The 22,418-nt window shown below is 42.5% G+C and overlaps 1 protein-coding gene across 2 annotated transcripts in view; it reads right to left on the bottom strand.

Moving 5' to 3' along the window:
- Positions 1-124, bottom strand: part of LOC124226408 (saoe class I histocompatibility antigen, A alpha chain-like) — a 12,316-nt gene extending 12,192 nt beyond the window's left edge. For both annotated transcript variants that reach the window (XM_046639661.1, XM_046639662.1), the window contains exon 1: positions 24-124. In XM_046639661.1, coding sequence (XP_046495617.1) covers positions 24-96 — 73 coding nt within the window. In that variant the 5' untranslated portion in view covers positions 97-124. The remainder of the gene's footprint in view (positions 1-23) is intronic.
- Between the last annotated feature and the right edge of the window lie 22,294 nt (positions 125-22,418).

Raw genomic sequence — 22,418 nt, 5'->3', positions numbered from 1 at the left:
CCTCCTCCCGACCCCGCACTCACCCGCCCAGGTCTTGGTCAGGGTCAGGGTCCCCGAGAGCAGCAGAAGAAGGGTTCGGGGCCCCCTGACCCTCATTCTCAGGGTCGTTCTGGATGGTGGTGGAGACTTTGCAACTGGGAGCCCTGGCGACGCTGATTGGCTTCTCTAGAAACCGGACACGCGATGGGAGTGGGAACTGAGGCCGCGTCATGAGTCTCTAGGCAGGAGGAGCTGACACAGGTTGTGAGAGAGAGAAATGAAACTCAGGGAGAAGGGGCCTCCCCAACACTGAGCTTTCCTGCCCCAGACACTGCCCTCGGGCTGAGACCCTGAGAGCCACGTCGGGGGACCTGGGACTTGCCCTGACCCCTCTCCTCCTGCACCGAGAGCTCTTTGTCACACCGTCTCCCTGAGTCCTGGCCCAGGGGCTGTCTGAGGAAACCAGAGAGAGACCCCCAGGCTAGGCTCAGCCCCTTCTTCTCCTCTTACTGGAATCCCTCTCCCTGAAATGGCCTCCCTGCCTCTGAACAGCAGGAATGTAATCTGTAAAAGAAGTGATTTTAGCCCCTTCCTACAGAAACGTGTCTACACAGCACTGCAGTCAGACTCACAAACCTCCTAAATTTTACTTTTCGGACAGTATATCTGGACTCCAGGTGGTTGTGTTTTAAAATGCTCTTCATTCTATAGCCCTGAGTTTGTCTGTGTGAGTCCCCACAGATCCTCAGGACAAAGAAACGCATGAAGGCACAATGTGTTTCTGTATATTTCAACCAGGAGCACGGTACAAACTTGAATCAACTCAGTGTTGAAGGTGTTCGAGGCAGTCGAAATGCGCTTCACCAGTGCCCCCTGAATTGCCTATTTTTATGAGTTATTCACGTTAAGCAGTGTGCATATTTTATTAGGACATTTATTATTTCTTAAGCTGATTAACAAAAGGAGGCAATTAGTTTTTAGGCAGCTCCAAAGAATGTATTAAATACCAAGAATACTCTACTAGGTCTGTAGATATATTTATTAAAGATCAATAAAACAGTATGTATGTTTAGATCTGAGAATTCCACTGCTTTAGAGTTCTTTACCTGTTTCTTTTCCCCACCCCTGCTCCTCCAGCCCTTCTCTCTGTCCTCTCACCCCTCAGGCCCTCTTCTCCCCTTAGTCTCCACCACCCTCTCACTCCTGAATTGTGGCACCAGCGCCACCTCCTCACCTGCCATCTGTGCACTGTTCTCCCCACAGAGGACAGCAATCCAGCTAATGTGAGTTACGATGTGTCATTTCTTTACTAGAATGCTCTAGTGTCTCCATCTCATTTTTGGGAAGCCTCTAGAATGCAATGCACATGAGCACAGTTTTGGCTTAGGACTTTGGGCTATTTGGGTCAAAGTTGTATCTCCAGCACATAAAGCCATTCCTGGTACATCCTAAGCACTAAATTAGTTGTTGAATGAATGAATGAATGAAATACGATTGTATTAAAATGTAATTGCACTACATAAAAATCATAACATGAAAAATACAAAAAAGAAAACATTGTAATTCATGCAACTAGTGTGCATATACGTTCATAAATTCATTCTAGTGGGAAAAAATGCTATGTGCTTATCTGCTGCACAATGAGCCCTGTGTATTAGTTTCTGTTACTGTGTAACAAATTACCAGGATTTAGTGGCTCAAAAAACACCCATTTATTTACTTATAGTTCCTTAGTCAGAAATCCAGGCGTGGTGTAGATGGGTTCTCTGTTCAGGGTCTCACAAAGCTGGGTTCTCTTCCTGAGCACAGGATCTTCCTCTAAGCTTACACAGAGGTTGTCAGCAGAATTCACTTTTTTTGTGTTGTAGAACTGAGGGCCTTCTTTTCTTGACAACTGTCAGCAAGGAGCCAGAGCAGGACTGCTCCCAACACCTAGTTGTCACCAGCATTCTTTGCCATGTGGCCTCCATTTTCAAAGCTCACAATGGAGAAATTCCCTCACATTGAACCCCTCTCATGCTTTGAATCTCTTTGCTCAGGAAGAACCCAGTCCTTTTTTTTAAAAAATTTTATTTATTTATTTTTTTAAGATTTTATTTTTTTCCTTTTTCTCCCCAAAGCCCCCCGGCACATAGTTGTATACTCTCCGCTGTGGGTCCCTTCAGTTGTGGCATGTGGGACGCCGCCCCAGCATGGCTTGATGAGCAGTGCCATGTCCGCGCCCAGGTACTGAACCAACGAAACACTGGGCCGCCTGCAGCGGAGCACGCGAACTTAACCACTCAGCCACGGGGCCAGCCCAAGAACCCAGTCCTTTTAAGGGCTCACCTGTTTAGCACAGTCCCACCCAGGAGAATCCTTCTGTCTTAAGGTCAACTGATTTGAGACCTTAGTTACATCTGCCAAATCCCTTCATAGCAGCAGCTACATTAATGTTCGAATAACTGGGGAGAAGGTGAGTAAGTAGGGGATAGTCATTGTGGACCATGATAGAATCAGCCTAGCACGGCCTAGTTCTTCCTTTCATGTTTAGTTGGGTCACAGTTGGAAATTGAAGTTCTAGTAAATAGATCATTGTGAATGGTAATAAAACGCATCCTGTCTATTGGCCATGGAAATGCTTCTTATATCTTAGAACCAAATGACATGTTTAATATTGCGTAATCAATTTAGAGGAAACAAAAATTAATTTTATTAATTAACAATAATTCACTCTCTTTTGGACACTGTATTAGTTATGTACTGCAGCATAACAAATTACCCAACACCTGGAAGCTCAAAACAGCAAATCAGTATTATCTCCTGCAGTTTCCCAGGGTCAGCAATCCAGGAGAGGTTTACCTGAGTGCTCCAGGCTCAGGGCCTCTCTCTAGATTGCAGTCAAGTGTCTGCTAGGGCTGCATTATCTGATGACTTGACTAGTGTTGGATTTGGAGGAAGCATGGCTCACTTATATGGCTGTTGGAAGAGGTCTCAGTTCCTTCCTGGATGGCACTAGGAGGCCTCAGTTCCTAGGCATGTGGGCTTTTCCATAAGGCAGCCAATGACAGCAACTGGCTTCTCCCAAAGCAAGTGATCTGAAAGAGAGAGCAATCAAGATGGAAGCTGCAATGTGTTTTATGTCCTAGACCCAGAGTCTCACACCATTCCATCAGCCTTACTCTGTCAGTTGGCAGTGAGTCATTAAGTGAAGCTCACACTCAAGAGGAGAGAATTAAGCTCCACCTCTGGAAGGGAGGAGTATCAAAGAATTTATGTACATGTTAAAACCAAAATTTAAATTAGATATTGTTGCAGGATTTTGTAAATCAATGCTTCTTTTATCTAATTAATTTTCTTTAGTGCTTTTCATTTCTCTTTTGGAAAGTAATGATTAAAAGTTTGAGACAGAAAAGGAGATACAACAATATTTGTAAGGTTTTTTTGCAATTGCCTTTAATAATAGTGTTCCCTTCAGTAAGTTGCAACAAACTTGAGAACACGTAGTAAGTGAATCCAATAGTTCCAAGAAGTGGGTGCTATAACAATAATGCCTTTAAAATAATAACTTTGTTTTTCCTTAGAAGTTTCAAATTTAGGTTGTTAAGAATGTCAAAAATACTGGCTAAAATACCAATTTTCTTACTGAAAATCATCTTCAAAAATAGTTGCCTAATGAAATTGCTTTGCAGTTAGAATAATATGAATCTCATACCTCAGTCTGTACACCTAGCTTAGCATCATGATAACAATTTTAGTGGGATGCGGTATGGCAGAATTGGTTAACTCCAATCTAGGAACAAAGTTTTCTAAAAAACTAGCTATTCAGTTGGCATCCCATAATAAATTTAACATCTTTCCCTGTGTTTTGGAATGAGATTTGATAGAAGTGATTTGGACGCCAATGTGATTCTAAAAAGCACTGTTACTATGTGCCCCTAAAGTTTTTTTTAAAGCAGCTGTATTGTGTTTTCCATTCACACTTTCTATTGTCACTGGTTATCCCTTTCTAAGGTTTTCCAGTTTAGTTTACATTGATCAACAATGTGCTTTTCCATTTTTATGGAAGTATTTAACTCAGTTCCATATGAGATCAAATGCAACTAACACATCAGATCCTTCACAATATAGAATTGCCTTGCTCATCAGATTGAACACGGTATACCAGAAAATCCTAGAGTGCCAGTGAGTAAAATATCACATGAGCTATTTCTAGCCAATGCTATGTTTTATGGCATCCTGGCCCTCTCTCTCATATGGTTCATAACATTGGCTGTTGCTTTGTTCCAAGGTGGGCAGTTCTTGCTAAGGATCCTTGCAATGAACTTTGGTATTTTCTTTCCTCTTTCATTTTTAAAAAATTAATCAGCAATGGTTCATAAGCTGCAGTTTGAAAAATGTCAGCTTATGGAGTTATGACCAAGTAAATACTCAGGCACCCACCACTGGTGTAAGAAACAGAACCTATGAAGCCACCATGAGTGTCTCCCCAATCCCATCCCTCAGATGTAACCTCTGTCCTGATCTTGCGTTTATTATTCCCTTGAGTTTCTCTAAAGATTTTACAATAAATGTTTATATCCCCAAATCAAATATTATTTAGTTTTGCCTGTTTTTGAACTTCCTGTACAGTGAATTCGTACTGCATGGGTTCTTCTGTGCCTCAGCTTTACACAGGAGAGTTATCTCTTATGTGTGAGGCTGTTGTTCATTCACTTTTACTGCTGAAGTTTTATATTTTATGGTTATACCACAGTTTTTCTATTTTCCTTTTGCTGCATATGTAGTTATTCCAGTTTTTGCTGTAAACACTAGTGTACATGTCTTCTGGGGCACATAGGCAAGAAATTCCCCAGAGTGTGTGATCAGGAGGAGGATCGCTGGATTGTGTGGGGAGTGTACTTCAACTATTCTAGATCTTGCTAATTTGGTTTTCAAAGCACTTGTACACGATTTAAACTTCTACCAGGAATGTGTAAGAGTTCATGTTGCCTGTGTGATTGTTCTGTGATAAAAAGCTCAGCTGAAGGGGAGGAATAAGAGTTGAAAGCCACTGCCTTGGCTGCAGAATCACCCAGGCATTTTTTTTTTCAGATTCTATTAATAACTTTATTTACTTTTATTCCATATAAGTTGGCATTGTACTTTTAGCATAGAGGGCCAGATAATGCTTCCTTTCAGCATAACCACATAATGTCATTTCATATGTTTGGGTTCTTCCATAATGAAAAGGAAAAAGGGAGGATGGAGGTAGGGAGAGAGGGAAGGAGAAAAGATGAAAGAAAATAAAAGAGAAAACAGGAGAGGAATTGGAAACAGAGGAGAGAGAACATTTTCAAGTACAAGGAAATATGGGCGGGCGGGGTGGACTGATAAAAACAGAGAGTAGTTGTTAGTTTGCTTTGTTGCATAATAAATTACCCTAAACCTTAGTGGCTTGAAACAATAAACATCTGTTACCTCAAGGAGATACTAAAAAGACAAGCAAAATGGAACAGACGCTTGTGGGAGAAGTTGGATAAAGAGAGGATTTTACAAGATGGAATAAGCAATAGGTCATTACTATACAGATGAAAATGATTCTGTTACTCTGAGTCCTCCAAGAAGCAGATGCCAAATGGGCTTAAATGCAGCAGTATTCTATTAGAGGAAACACCAGTCAGAGAACATGGAGAGGGAGTCAGAAAATGTTAGGAGAGCCAGCAGAGGGAGATGCAAGTCTGATCGCAAGTGTTGGTCAGGAGAGAAGGTATGTAGGACTATTGTAGACAGCCAGGCAATCTAAGTGAAGTTGAGTAAGGACCCAGGGAGTCCTCAAGCCACAGTTGGCCATCAGAGGAGCCCCATGTCTCCCAGAAATGAGCCTGCTAGTGTCCCTGCTGTGACCAGACATTGTCTGGGAAGAGTCCATGGGAAGCAGGGTCTCTGCACAAATGCTGCCATGGATTTCAGTGCCCAGGAGTGGGGACCCTTGTGGCTTACCTGGGGCATGTGACATAAAACTTTGTACCTTCGGGGTCTAGGCCCTTGGAACTCTAACCCTTCTCAGGGTGGGTTTCTGCATGTGTCCAGTCACAGTTACAATAGGGCAAGAGGGAACCAGGAGGACCCAAAGTCTATCACTCGGGTTCCACATGTATTCCTCCTGCCCCTATTGTGTGACACAGCCCCATCCACTCCTGCAGATCAGGATTGATTACCTCTCCTTTAAGAAAAGGAAGACTCTTTTCCTTACCTCATAGTCTCTGGGCACATGGAGCCCAAATTTCCTTGGTGGCAATATGTAGTTCAATGGGACCCTTGTCACATCCCCTTGTAAGAGTGCCTCCCTTTTGGTTTGGGAACCAGGACCTCCTATCCTGTACACCCCAGAGTTGTGGAGACAGGAAGTACAAAATCCTCCAGTGAATGATTGGAAGTGAGGGTAATTGGTGCCCTACTTGCTTCCACTTCTTGGTGCTGGATCCACATTGTCTTCCTATTGAGAACACACACCACACAGAAGTCTCTGAATCAATAAATACACTGTGTCCTGTAAGATGTAACCCCATCCTTCAGGACATTTCCTCAAAGCTGGTGCTTCAGTTGCACCTTTGGAAGGTCTGTCCCAAGTCTGTGTGGCCAGCAGCCCCTGGATGGTGCAGATTGTGATATGACCAGTGGATCGCATGGTCCTGGTCCATCCTATACCTCCTTCACAGTGAAGTGTGTTCCCTGGTTGGATACAGTGCTAAGAGCAACTGCAATTCTGTGGGTCTTGTTCTCTCAATATCTCAAATAAGTTAAACATAGCTTGTGATTAGATACAGATTAGGGCCACAATTTTTGTTCTGAGTGAAACTGAAAAGTAATGGGAACATGTCCATTTTAGTGTGTCACCTAATGTGACCCACGGTGTCTTGCAAACAGCCCTTCATCTTCTACCTTTGTCAACTGTCAGTTGTTCCACTCTATGCTTTGGAGTTCCAGACAATTCATACTCTTGAAGAGCCTCACATTCAGATACAGGGCCAAAAAGCTAATATCTATGTCTTGGTTTGCTAGGGCCACCATAACAAAGTGCCACAGACTGGGTGGTGTAAACAACAGCAATTTATTTTCTCCTAGTTCTGAAGCTAGAAGCCTCAGATCAATGTACCAGCTGGGCCTTGTCCTTGGTTTCTTCTGAGGCCTCTCTCCTTGGCTTGTAGATGGCTGTCTTCTCATCCTGACTCTGAATGGTGTTTCCTCTGTGTGTTTCTGTGCCTTAACCTCCTTTATATAAGGACACTTGTCAAATTGAATTACGGCCCTCCTCAATAACCTCCTTTAAGCTTAATTACCTCTTTAAAGACCTTATCTCCAAATGCAGTCACGTTCTGAGGCATGGGGTTGGGATTTCAACCTATGGATTTGGAGGGACACACTTTAGCCCACTACAAAATGGATTTTCCTTGGCAGTGCATTTTCTAAGGAGTAAAAGAGAGTAAGTTCCTTTGGCTGAACTCTGTCTCTTGGTATTTTGAAATTTTGATTTTGAGATAAAAACCAAAAATGGAGAGCCAGAGTTTTGTTTTACCCAGAAGATGAGCCCTCCTTAAGTCTGGCATCCCAGGATATCAAGGCCAAGTGCTGTGTAGGTCTCCAAAGTCCTGATCACACTGTTGCAATTCTGGTTCCATCTTTTTTGTTTTGTTTTAGTTTTTCTTTTCATTTTAACTTTTTAAAGACTTTGTTTTTTTTTTTATAGCAGTTTTAGATTTTCAATGAAAGTGGGAGGAAGGTACAAAGATTTCCCATATTCCCTCTGGCCCCACACATGTATAGCCTCCCCTATTGTCAATATTATTCACCAGAATGATCTATTTTTTTTATCAAGGATGAACCTAGATTGACGAATTGTATTCACCCAAAGTCCACAGTTTATCTTAGGGTTCGCTCTTGGTGGTGTGCATTCTATGGGTTTGGACAAAAGTATAATGACATATATCCATCATTATAGCATCATATATAACGTTTTCATTGTCCTAACAATCTTCTGTGCTCCACCTATTCATCTCTCCTTCCCCTGACTCCTGGCAACCACTGATTTTTTATTGTCTCCATAGTTTTGCCTTTTCCAGAATGTCATTTGGTTGGAATCATAGAGTATGTAGCCTTTTCAGACTGGCTTATTTCACTTGGTAATAAGCATTTAAGGTTCCTCCATGTCTTTTCAAGCCTTGATGGCTCACTTCTTTTTTAGCACCAAATAATATTCCACTGTCTGGATGTATCACAGGTTATTTATCCATTCACCTACTGAAGGACATCCTGGTTGATTCCAAGTTTGGGCAGTTATGAATATAGCTACTATAAACATCAGTGTGTAGGTTTTTGTGTGGACATAAGCTTTCAACTCTTGTGGCTAAATACCAAGGAACACAATTGTTGGATCACATGGTAGGAGTATGTTCACTTTTGTCAGAAACCAACCACCAAACAGTCTTCCAAAGCAGCTGTACCATTTTGCGTTCCCACCAGCACTGAGTGAAGATTCCTGTTGCTCCACACTCTCATCAGCATTTGGTGTTGTCAGTGGATTTGGACAAATTTCCTCTGTAATTTACTTTCTAGAGGGAAATACACTGAAAATCCAGCTCATTTCCGGAAACCGAATGGGATTAAAAAGTCAAATTTTACTTTCAGTGAACACACAGAAATCAAAATACAGCATCTCAGGGATTGAGGAAGTACAGACCTATGTCTTTCTAATGTGTGTGATTCCTCGGGCAAGTGTTTGAGAGTCTGAATTTTCCAAAGAACTTATTTACTGAGCAAGTGTTTATACTTCTTGCAATAAAGTCAGGGGAAATGGAAGTCACCTTGCAACCAAATGAACACAGATGAGAAGATGAAATGAGGTGTTCTGGGAGAAATCAGAGAGGGCCTTTTCCCTGAGGTGTCCTTGTTTTCAGGGTTCTCATGAACAACGTTCTTGGGGGTGTAACCACATCCTTTTTTTGTGAGGGAGATTGGCCCTGACCTAACATCTGCTGTGAATCGTGCTTTTTGCTTGAGGAAGATTGTCACTGAGCTATCATCTGTGCCAGTCTTCCTCTGTTTTATGTGGGATGCTGCCGTAGTGTGTCTTGATGAGTGGTGCAAGGTTTATGCCCAGGATCCGATCCCGTGAACCACAGACTGCCGAAGTGGAGCACACGAACTTAACCACTACACCACCAGGCGGTCCCCAACCAAATCCTTTTTTAACAAATCCTAAATGAGAAAATCATTGAAAGGACATTTAGCAAGTGGTTGACACAGGGTAAATGCTGAAACATCCATGCTTGATTCAAAGATAGTGATCATTCCAGGATGACTGAGTCTCCCATGTGTCAATAGGGAGGTGAGCCAGGGATTTTTCCCAAGGACCAAACAGAAGAGCTTTTGGGAGACAAGGGCATCTCATAACAAAGCAGAGGACTGGGCCTGGTGTGTGTGGATCACAGGTGTCTGTTCCTGTTCATGATCCAATGCTCAGCACCCATGGCAGAATGTGGACAGATCTCAGCAAATGTATCAACTGGACAGATCAATGAGTGCAGGTGTGAGCCAACAAGGAAAATCCTGTGACTTCTGTCAGGACATAAATTTAAAATTGTTGATGTGTTTACCTTGCAAAGGTCAGTAGGTGAGTGGTTAGATGGATGGATGGATGAAGGAATGGATGGGTGGGTATATTCACATGCTGTGTGAGTGCCTTTCTACCTCTGTCTATGTCTGTCTCCTTGACCTTTGTCTGTCTCTTTCTCTGTTCATATCTGCCACTGACCCTAATAATCATACTTCCTCATTCATAAGTAACTGGAGTGAGTAAAAACCTTTTACCTTCTTTTATAGGCTCTTGCCTGTGTATTGTATTAGTGGTCACACCACAGAAAAAAGAAAGAAATCTGTGAAAACTAGTGTAAGTAAAACAGATGCTTCTGACGTGGGGCAGTGAGAAGATGTGAGGGACTGAGGCCTCTGGGGGAGACCAGGGCTGTGCTTCACCTGCAGAGTGAACCTGCTCAAAGTAGACAGAGAGCAGGAAAATGCCCACACTAATTGTGCCCTTGCTGATTCAAAGAGAGGCTTCCTTCTCCAAATCCTTCCATGTGTCCTTCAGTATTGGCTCTCCAGGTCTAAGTGACTGATGTGGAAAAGGATTTGGGAATTTCAGGAGGAGATTTTTGGTCTCTTTTCATTGATCTTTCTGCCTTTTCAAAAACACAGCCAGAGACATAAGACATAAAATTGTACATAATTCTTTTGGAATTTGCTAAAATCATTGAACTTTCCATAAATGCCAGAGTTACACTTTTGACAACCCAATAAAGTCAGGTGTGCTCAACATGGAGACAACTTAGGCCTTGAATGGACTCCGTGTGTTTGGATTCTATGCGGATCATATTTACAGGAAGAATTCCAGAGACAGCTTTTGTTGCTCCACTATTGCTCTCATGTCTCAAGACAAGGAAGGCGAGCCTGACCTCTGCATAGTCCAGGGCTGCTCAGAAGGAATCTTCATCCCCACATGGATGCCCAGACCCCAGGTCAGCCACCTCTGCTCCACTCAGCCCACAGCCTTCATCTCTCCAGAGTTGCCACCAGAATCCAAGAGCCCAGAGTGGCAGCACTCCCATGAGGCCACAGGGCTGAGGACGGAAGACCCAGCTCCCCTTTCTCCTCCTCAGCCGGGACCTTCCCAGAGTCTCCCTCTGCTTCCAGCCCTTGTACAGGGCTCTGCGCACTGGGGGGTGTCCAGTTCATAGATCAGGTTCAGGGCCTGTTCAGCTTTCCAAAATCCAGGTTGATATTTATATTTCCTCTCACCACTGAGTACCTCTGCACTTTGTCCCCAGGGCAGAGCCAAGCCTCCAGACCAGAATAGCCAGGATTCAAGTGTGGGGTTGACCCACCTGAAAACCCTCTGTATCCCAAGACCCAGTCCCTCATCTTCCAGGATGGGCCCTTGGACTCCTGGATCTCCTCCCTTGCTCTTACTGCTACTTCTTGGGGTGAAGGCCACTCATCCCAAGAATCAGCCTGTGAGTTTCTAACCGTGATATTTGGGGAGAGTAGCCCCTGAGGTGTCATGTGTAGGAAGGAGGGAGGCTCTGGAGAGGAGAAGGGAGAAGAAATGGGGCATAATAGAATGAGAGAGAGGAGGAGAGATGAAGGAACCAAGGAGGAGAGAAAAATGGGAAGGGTTGAGTAGGAAGGTGTGTGTGAGTGTAGGGATGGTGTGATATTGTGATATATTAAGAAATATATATTTGGTCTTCATCCCCAGTTCATGGCACTGAGCTCCTAAAACCCTTGTAACTTCCTGAGTGATAGGGGTGATGGGAGAATCGTTTGTTGTAATATTTGGCCTTAGTGCCCAATTCCTGATACAAGAGCTTCTAAGACCTTTGGAATCTCCAGAGTGACAAGAGTGTCTTTCTGGTATACTAAGGAGATGGCTGGTGGCTGGGGTCCCTAGATAACTTCAGGATGGGGGTTTCTTGCCTGAGGAGCGAACCGTGTGATTAGAGGGTTGGAACATTCAGCCCCACCCCTCAACTTCTAGGGAGGGGAGATGGGCTGGAGATTGAGTTAATCACCAATGGCCAATGATTTAATCCATCATATCTAAGAAATAGAACCTCCATAAAACCCCTAAACAATGGGATTCAGAGACCTTCTGTGTTAGTGAACACGTGGGGGTGCTTGGAGGTGGACATGTCAGAAGAGGGTGCCGAAGTTCCAAGCCACCCCCCATTTCTTGCCCTATGCATCCCTTCCATTTGTCTGTTCTTGAGTTGTATCCTTTATAATAAACCAAAAATAGTAAGTAAAGTTCCTTTCTGACTTCTATGAGCCATTCTATCAAGTTATCAAACCTTAGGTAGGGGATCCAGGGAATTCCCAATTTGCAGCTAAGTCAGACAGAAGTGTAGGTACTCTGGGGATACACTGTTTGCAACTATAGTCTGAAGTTGCGAGGTGGTCTTGTGCAACTGAGCCCTTAGCCTGTGGGGTCTGCATTAACTCCGGGTAGTTAGTGTCAGAATTAAATTGAATCATAGGATGTCCAGTTGGTGTCCACAGAGAATTAGACAATTGCTTGATATGGAAAAACCCACACCTTTGGTGTCAGAGGTGAAGTGTGAGTAAAAATCAGATCTTACTAGAAAGGCACAGGGGAGTTTCTGGGGTGCTGTGAAAAGGAGAGCTAAAGGCAGGTGCTAAGGGGCCCAGCCCTGGATGTTTCAGGGACCCACTCCCTGTGCTCTGACCTCACAGCCGAGACCCAGTCCAGCCCCAGGCTTCCTGCACTCACAACTCTCAGCTACCTGGACTGCATGCTCTGTGTTGCCTATGAAGCATGAGCTGCCCTCCCAGAACAGGAGGTCCTAGAGCCATAGGTGAGGAGGTGGCCTTGCTCCTGGCAGCCAAGGAGACTGTGTTCCTGGAGTGTCCCACTCAGGACTTAGTATGGGGTCTGAAGACCATAATGGGCTACAAGGAGCTCAGTGGTGAGCCTGGCCCAGGCATCTGACCCCCATGCCCCTGGATTGCAATAGTGAAAACTCCTGAGTTCTTCCATTCAATCTCCTGCACTCCTGGGGCAGTCCCACACCCTCCCCACTCCCAATACACTAGGACCCAGGTATCCCACCTCTATTTTTCTCCTCTGGTGACCAGGAACTTCATTATAGATCCTCCCAGGCCCTGCTTCCTGACACTTCAACCCTTGAACTCAAGGCCATGCAGCACCCCCTTCCCCCACCAAATATCACTTATACTCTGAAAACTGACCCAAATTTGTGGGGCACATGGGCCAGGGGAAAGCTCCCCAGGGCCCCAATCCCTGCAGCTGAGCCTCTGCAGCAGCAAGATGGGCAGCAGCTGTAGATTCTGGCACTATGGGTAGACCATGAGGACTCTACCACTTACAACCCTCCACCTGGGCCTTGGGCACTGAGATTCTGCAGCTGGAGTGGCAGCTGGTTACTGGGCACTTCCTGTCTGCAGTGCACATGTGGCACAACCATGAGTACTGGGTGGTGCTGTGGGGCTTAGGGGCCTGGGACCAGTGGGTCAGGAAGCCACAAGCATACAGAGAAACATGACCCCGAAACCAGGGAAAGGGACCCCTGGCACTTCAGCCCCAGATCCAGATTTGAAAGAGTTCAGGTTTTCCATTTCAGGTGATAATATAGTAGATTGGAAAGTGGTACAGGATACAGAGAAGAAAAAGAGAAGGAGGGAGGGAGTTTAGGGGAATCAGTGACAATTTGAAATGGGGTGTTAGATAGGTGAGATTTGAGCAAGTCTTGAAAGAGGTGAGGGGCTGGGCCAGGCACTTAACTTGGGAAGAGCATTCCAGGATGGCCCTCTGCACACACCTGGCTCACATGGGGGTGGACACTACAGCTGCAGTGGGAATGGAGGCGACTAAAGTCCTGACTTACTGGGAGGGATTGGGGATCTGAGTTTCTGTATCCCATGACCAGGTCACTGCCTGGACTTCTTGATGTGGAGGACACTAGGATAGAAGAGAGGCTATGGTGAGGTCTCCTCCCCATCCTGCCCTCTGCTCTTTCTTTCTCATATCCAGTGCCCCCCAGGGTTGTGGTGACCCAACTGGAAGACCCTGGGAGCAGGGTGTTTGGCTTCTCACCTACCAACATCACTCTCACCTGATGTGGACTCAGGACTCAGGGGAAACTGACCTGGGGGGAACAAGACACACCAGGGCTGGGCAGCTGTGGGGGCTCCTCCCCTGAGAGGAACTGAGATACACCTTCCTGGTGGAGCACCTGTGCCTGAAGGACCCTCTCAGTGTGACCCAGGGTGAGGGTGGGGGTGAATCTCATCCAGACCCTGCCCTTGCTTTCTGTCCCTGTCCCCGAGGCTCTCCCTTCCATCCTAAATGGAGGTGCTGGCGATGTCCTCAGTCCCCCTCTGATCACTCATATCTTACCCTCATTTGGAAGTCCTTCTCACTGTAACCTCCTTCATTCCTGCTGTACCTTCTCCCACAGCCTTGGGCTCTGACCTCTTTCTCTCCTCTTTTGCCCTCCTGTGGTAGTAACGGCTCACTTCCCACTGAGGAGCACCTCCAGGGGAGAGAAAGCTCTAGCTGAGGTTGGAGGAAGGAAAGGCTCCTGGGCCAGGGTTGGGGAGGAGGATGGGTATAGCCAAAGGGGAAGTTATAGGGTTGGGGAGATGATGAATGAAAATGTTTCCACATCATCATTTTTCTCTCACAGTCTAAGGGAGCCATCTTTCTGCCAGACCCAGGGACAGGGAGAGAGCAGCAGGAATGGGGAGCTCTTCCAAGTGAAAGAAAAATAAAGGTATCTCTCCCTCTGTTTGCCTTATTATTGTTAGATTGTTGGCCAATGTCTGTGGCATAAATTACACTGACATTTTTCCAGCAAATCCTAGAGTCCCTAGATTTCAGAGTCTTTCTGATCTTGAAAGATGTCTTTCAGGAATGTCTTCAAATAGAAGGAGATAATGTTAAGGATATGCTAATGCCTGGTGACATGAAAGAAATGATTTCAAGAAAGGGTCAAAATATTCATAGAGAAATAACTATCAATGTTTGACTATTAAAGACTATACTAAATAAATTATGATGTTTTAAAGTAAGAATAACTTGCTTTCTTTTAATTTTTATTTTGAAATGATTCCCAACTTGGAGAAAAATTCAGGTGTAGCACAAGAAAATCTTATAAACCCCTTTCCAGATTCACCAACTGGTAACATTTTGCCCCATTTGCTGCATATAATGATTTGAAAGTAAATCATAGATATCTCTACCCTGTTACTCGTAAAATTTTTAATGTGTTTCCTAAGAACAAGGACATTTTCTTTCATAGAGCACAATAATCTAAATCATAAAAATGAATATTTACCAAATTCTGCTGTCCCTATTCAAATGCTCCAATTTGTCACAATCATATTTATGGGCATTTTTTCCAGTCCAGGATCTAATCCAGGAACATGCATTGCATTCAGTTGTCATGTATCTTTAGTCTCCTTTAATCTGGAACAGTTCCTCAGATTTTATTTCTCTTTAATCACCTTGGTACTTTTTAGAGCACAGGCCCTTTATTTTATAGAAAGTCCTTCAACTTGGGTTTATCCAAAGTCTCCTCCTGATTAGATTCGAGTTATGCATTTATGGCAGGAATATTGTGGAAGTGATGTTGCATCCTTCTCAGAGCATCACATCAGGATTGTGGGTGATGTCAACTGTATCACTGGGTTAAAGAAGCATCTGCCAGGTGTTCCACTACAAAGTTACTGTTGTCCATTATAATTGAGAAGGAACTTGAGGGGAGATATTTTGAAACCATGCAACTATCCTTTTCTTCAGCAGACTTTCACTCACTAGTTTTAGCACGTAGTATCAATTATTACTACTATGGTTGCAAAATAGCAATTTTTCAAACTCCATGCTTTCTTTTACATTTATCAGTTGGCATCATTCCCCAGTAAAGAATAATTCCCCTCTCTCCCTCCCCCTAATTATTTATTTATGTGTCTGTTTAATATCAGTATGGATTAATAGATTCTAACTTAAATCATTGAGTTATAATAGAAGGATTGTTTGTTTTAATTTTGATTCTGTCACTTAGTTGCTTCTGTAAACTTGGCCAGATCACCAAACTTCTATGTACCTCAGTGTCCTCACGTGTAAAAGAGAAAGGGAAAAGCTATTTTGTAGAGTTCTTCTGAAGATCACCTAGGACAGATTCTCAGAGACTTGTGGACAATATCCAAGCAATCATACATGTGTATAATTGGAATCCCAGAAGGAGAGGAAACAGAGGACAGCACAGAAAAAATATATAAAGAGATAGGCCCAAAAGTTTCCAAAATTTGGAAGCAAACATGAATTTATAGATTCAAGAAACTTGATGGAGCCCAAACAGGATATGTACAAATAAAAACACACCTACTAAAACTGACAAAAACCAAAGGTAAACAGAAAATCTTGAGAGCAACCAGAGAAAAAATGACATTACATACAAGAGAACAATTAGAAGAATGACCAGTAAATGTTTCTAATTTATCATCAGAAACAATGGAAGACAATGAAATCACTTTTTTTAATGTGCTGTAAGAAAATAACCTGTTAACTCAGGTTTTTATGCCAGTAAAAATATTCTTAAGGAAAAAATGATATTTTCACATAAAATAAAACCAACATAGTTTGTTTCAAACAGAACTCCACTACAAAACAAAAAAAGAGAAAAAACTCTCTATAAAGATTTCTTCTGGTTGAAATAAATCATACCAGATGAAAACTTAAGTCCTCGGGTAGGAACACATAGTACTGGAAATGATAAATACATGGGAAAAAGAAAAGACTCTCTTTTTTCTCTTAGTTTCCTTAAAACACAAACAACACTATCAACCACCATGATCTAGCTAATTTATTTTTAGTGCTGAATAATATTCCGTTGTCTGGATGTACCACAGTTTATTTGTCCATTCATGTACTGAAGGACATCTTAACTGCTTCTAAGTTTTAGTAATTATGAATAAAGCTGCTATAAAGTTCCATGTGCAGGTTTTTCATGTGGACATAAGTTTTCAACTCCTTTGGGTAAATATCATGGAGTGTGACTGCCAGCTTGTATGGTAAAAGTGTATGTTTAGTTTTGTCAGAAACTGCCAAATTGTCATCCAAAGTGGCTATACCATTTTACATTCCCACCAGCGATGAATGAGAATTTCTGTTTCTCCACATCCTCACCAGCGTTTGGTGTTGTCAGTGTTCCAGATTTTGGCCATTCTAAGTGTGTACTGGTATCTCATTGCTGCTTTAATTTGAATTTCCCTGATAACAAATGATGTGGAGAGTCTTTTCATATGCTTATTTGCCATCTGTATATTTTCTTTGATGAGGTGTCTATTAAGGTCTTTGGCCCATTTTTCAAGCAGACTGTTTGTTCTCTTACTGTTTTGACAGTCCTTTATCAGACGTGTCTTTTGCAAATATTTTCTTCCAGTCTGTAGCTTGTCTTCTCATTCTCTTAATGTTGTCTTTCACACAGCAGAAGTTTCAAATTTTATTGAAGTCCAGCTTGTCAATGATTTCTTTCATGGATCATACCTTTGGTGTTGTATCTAACAAGTCATCATCATACCCTAGGTCACCTGAGTTTTCTCCTAGGTTATCTTCTAAGAGTTTTATAACTTGTGTTTTATATTTAGGCCTATGATCCAGGTTGAGTTAATTTTTGTGAAGCATGTAAGATCTATGCCTAGATTCATTTTTTTGCATGTGGATGTCCAGTTGTTCAAGCACCATTTGTTGAAAAGAGTATCTTTGCTCCATTGTATTGCCTTTGCTCCTTTATTAAAGATCAGTAGACTATATTTATGTGGGTCTATTCCTAAGCTCTCTATTCTGTTCCATTGATCTCTTTGTCTATTCTTTCACCAGTACCACACTGTTTTGATTGCTTTATGCTACCTTTTGAAGTCACGTAGTGTCATTCTTCCAATTGTGTTTTTCTCTTTCAATATTTTCTTCACTATTCTGGTTCTTTTGCCTCTCCATATAAACTTTATAATCAGTTTATTGATATCCATACAATAACTTGCTTGAATTTTGATTATAATTGCATTGAATCTATAGGTCAAGTTGGGAAGAACTGACATCTTGAAAATACTGAGCCTTCCTATCCATGAACATGGAGTGTCTTTCCATTTTTTTAATTCTTTGGTTTCATTGATCAGTTTTGTAGTTTTCCTTATATAGATCTTGTGCACATTTTGTTAGGTTTATACCTCACCATTTCTTTTTTTCATGCTAATGTAAGTTGGATAGTGTTTTAAATTTCAACTTCCATTAGTTTCTTGCTGACATATAGAAAAGTTATTGACATTTTTATGTTGACCTTGTATCCTGCAACCTGCTATAATTTCTTGTGATATATCCAGTTTTTTTGTTGATTCTTTGGATTTTCGACATAGACAATCATGTCATCTGCCAACAAAGACAGCTTTATTTCTTTCTTCTCAATCTGTATACCTATTATTTCCTTGTTAAAAAAGTCTTATTGCATTACCTCGGACTTCTGGTATGATATTGGAAAGGAGTGGTGAGAGGGGATATCCCTGGCTTGTTCCTGATCTCAGTGGGAAAACTAACTTTCTCACCATTAATTATGATATTAGTTATACATTTTTGTAGATAATCTCTATCAAGCTGAGGAAGTTCCTGTCTATTCCTAATTTACCTAGAATTTTTATCGTGAATCGATGTTGGTTTTTGTCAAATACTTTTTTTACATCTGCTGATAAGATCATAAGAGTTTTCCTTTTCAGCCTGTTGATGTGATTGATTACATTAATTGATTTTCAAATGTTGAACCAGCCTTGCACACCTGGGATAAATCCCACTTAGTCATGGTGTATAGTTCTTTTTATGCATTATAGATTTGACTTGTTAATTTTTTCGAGGGTATTTGCATGTATGCTCATGAGAAATACTAGTCTGTAGTTTCCTGTTCTCACAATGTCTTTGTTTGTTTTTGGTATCAGGGTAATGCTAGCCTCAGAGAATGAGTTAGGAAGTATTGCCTCTCCTTCTATCCTCTGAGACAGATCGTAGAGAGTTGGTATAATTTCTTCCTTAAATGTTTGGTAGAATTCACCAGTGAACCAATCTAGGCCTGGTGCTTTCTGTTTTGGAGTGTTATTAATTATTGATCCCATTTCTTTAATGGACAGAGGTCTCTTTATTTATCTCTTCTTGTGTGTATTTTGGCAGATTGTGTCTTTCAACAATTGTTCATTTCATCCAGGTGATCAACTTGGTGGGCATAGAGTTGTTCATAGCATTCCTTTATTCTTATTATTTTTGGTGAGGAAGATTCACCCTAAGCTAACGTCTATCACCAATCTCCCTCCTTGTTTGCTTGAGGAAGATTAGCTCTGAGCTAACAACTGTGCCAATCTTCCTCTATTTTGTATGTGGGTTGCTACTTCAACATGGCTGATGAGTGGTGTAGGTCTGTGCCCAGGATCTGAACTCTTGAAGTTGAGTGCACCAAACTTAACCATATACCATGGGGCTAGCCTCTCTTTTTAATGCCTGCAGGATCTGTAGTGATGTCTCCTGTTTTACTTCTGACACTAGTAATTTGTATCCATTCTCTTTTTTATTAGTTAGCCTAGCTAGAGGCATATTAATTTCTTGATCTTTTCAAAAAACCACATTCTGATTTTGTTGATTTTCTCTGTTGATTTCTTGTTTTCAGTTTCACTGATTTCTGCTCTAATTCTTATTATTTCTTTTCTTCTTCTTACTTTGGATTTAATTTGCTCTTCTTTTTCTAGTTTCCTAAGTTGGAAATTTAGATTATGATTTTAGATCTTTCTTCTTTTTTAATACATGCATTCATATATTATGCATTTTATGCATATATGCATATTTTTAAATAGATGCATTTCTTTCTAAGCTCTGCTTTCACTGCATCCTACAAATTTTGATAAGTTGTGTTTTCATTTTCACTTACATCAAAATTTAAAATTATCTTAAGATTTCATCTTTGACTTGTGTTAATTAGAAGTGTGTTGCTTAATCTCCATGTATTTTGGGATTTTCCAGTTAACTTTGTGTTACTGATTTCTAGCTGAATTCCTTTGTTGTCTGGGAGCAGACATTGTATGATTTCAATTTTAAATTTGTTAAGGTACGTTTTATAGCCCATAATTTGGTCCATCTTGGTGAATGTTCCATGTGAGCTTAAGAATAATGTGTAATCTGCTAGTGTTGGATAAAGTAGTCTATAGGTCTCAGTTATATCCTGTTGATTGATGGTGTGGTTGAGTTCATGTGTGTCCTTACTGATTTCTGCCTGCTGGTCTGTCCGTTTCACAAGGGGGGTAAGAGGGTAGTGAGGCAGATGGAACCCAACTCTCCTTAAAGCATGTCCCAAGCCCTTCCCTCCATGATGTCAACCCTCTTTTGAGGACTTCTTAGGTGTTGCAACTCCAGTAGGCTGTCTCATTCTCCTCACACCCCCTGACAAAAAAGACTTTTTGTATATGAAAAAACATATATATATCTTTTATTGCAGTAACATTTATTTATAACATTATATACATTTCAGGTGTATATCATTTAAAAAAGACTTTTAATACTTTAATAAAAATAATAAAATGCTAAGTTTGTTCAAATGCATTTAGAAATGATTTCAATGAAAGATGAAGCCATTCTTACCCTTGTAGGAGAGACCTTGATGGCCTAGGGCTCCAGATTTGCGGGTGCTCCCCAGGATCTAGGGGTAGCTGCCCCTTCTCCACCAAGACTCCCAGGTTGTCTTCTGTACAAAGACCATTCTCTTCCACCCCACCTTATTTCCAGCCATCTTCTCCTCTGCCCCATAAGCTACTTCTCCTCCTCCACTTTTGCCTTTGGACCCCTAGACTCAGAGGCATAGGGGCTTCTTTGTTGTGCAGACCTCAGGTGCCATGGGTCCAGAAAAGAAACTGAAAATACCCAGGGCTTACAGGGAAGATTGATGATGACTCATCCCCCCAACTCTGGACTAAGGTAAATAAAAGTTGTTTATTGATATAAAAGCAGAAAAAAGGCACTTATGGGCAGAGAGGGAGGGGAGCCAGAGGCATTTAGGTTTCTGATTCTCAAATTCCTGTGCAGTTACACCTGCCAGTGGGGAAAATGCAGACCTGCCTGGGTCCCCACAAATTCTGAGTCCCTGAGTCTGGAGGGTGATCTGGAATCCGACCTACTTTGAGACACAGCAAATGTGTAAAGCAGATATACAATGCATGCTCAATGGCCATGCCAAGCCTTTTGGAAAAACAAACTCAGGCCAAATTAGGTTTACACCGAATGGCGTCCACATACTCCAATATGTCCTATTGCTTGCCATTTGTTTGTCACTAGGATCAAAAGAAGTGTAAATCAAGTGCAGGCACTGGGGACGCTGTCACAGTCACACTTCAACCACATTTGAAACCTGTGTTGCCATGGCGTCCTCGGGTATTAGGCAAAGTCAGGGAAAATCTTGTGCCCTGAGCATCAATTTACCCTTGAAAAAGGTCAAAAGCCTCTGGAGCAAGTCTGAAGAATGACACTGACTTTCTGATCTAAACAACTTTCAAGAATGTTTGGGCAAAGGCAGTATCTGTAAGAGAATCCAGCCCATCTGGGTGATGTTCCCTCTGTCTAACCCCTCAGCAGTGGCCTCAAGGAAAGGACTCGGAGAAGATGCACCTGCGGGTCTGAGGCCAGAAGGGGCTTCCTGGGCCGAGGGCACAGCTGTGCTTCGCTCTTGTGAGGTTTGAGGTTCCGGTGGAGAGGCAAGATAACACAGGTCACAACAGCAGAAGAAACAGTGGCAGAATTCAGGGCCCAAAGCCTCCTAACTCCCCCTTCCTCCCCTCCCTGTTGGCCTTGGCCCTGACGAGTGTTCCTGGGTGGGGTGGAGGGTGCAAAGATCCCGACCACCACCAGGGGGCATGGCGGGCCACATGCCGGTGCCCAGCTTCCCTGTCAGGTTGATCAGCCATGAGCTCAAAAGAGAAGACCGTAAAGCTGACCCTTTGAAGAGCAGGTCTTTATCTCCCACTGTGGCTGATTTACCAAATTCATCTTGATAGAAAACAAAAACAAAACAAAAAGCCAAATTACGCTGTGATTTTTCCGGCGAATAGAAATACTATTTTACCCTTCCTAAAACCTTGGCCGGTTTGCGACCCCATCTGCAGCAAATGAGAGTACCTGTTTTGGTGCAGTTATTCTTTTAAACTATGAAAATACCTAGAGATACATACTTGGGAGCCACCTGTGTATAAGTGATATTGAAAATCCTGGGACTGGCTGAAAATAGAGCAATTAGGAAGACAGTAAGAGGAGAGCAAGCAGCCCCGGTACAGCTCCTAAACAGGCCAACATGTAGAGCAAAGGCAGCCAGCAGAGGAGCGCGAAGGAGCAGCAAGCATGGTGGGAAGGAAGGTAGAACTGTATCGTGTCACAGCAGGTTAAGCAAACAAACAACAGCAACAACAACAAATGAAGAAGAGGAAGGGAGGAGCACGTTTGAAAAAAGAGAAAATTAGTGATTTGGAATATTGGTTATCGGATAACCTATTTTTTAGTTTGAAAATTGCTACTAACCAGACCTACAGAAAGGAGGCTAGTATCTGAGTTTCTTACTTAACTTTTTCCACCTGCAAGAACCCTATTTCCTGAAGCTCAATATGCCTCAACCTTCTGACTCTCCTCAGACCAGCCATCAGCACATATGACCTGTCACTCAGGCCCTAAAGAGAGGTCACCTTGAGGGGATGAGCCTGGGGTTCTACCCAGCAGATATCACACTGACTTGGCTTCCAGTCGGGGAGAAGCAGGCCCAGGACACACAGCATGTGGACCCCAGGCCTGCAAGGGATGGGACCCTCCAGAAGTG

Source organism: Equus quagga, chromosome 15 (assembly GCF_021613505.1).
Source record: "Equus quagga isolate Etosha38 chromosome 15, UCLA_HA_Equagga_1.0, whole genome shotgun sequence".
NCBI lineage: Eukaryota > Metazoa > Chordata > Mammalia > Perissodactyla > Equidae > Equus > Equus quagga.
The sequence above is the reverse complement of the archived record's forward strand: the minus strand, read 5'-3'. Positions and strand labels throughout refer to the sequence as shown.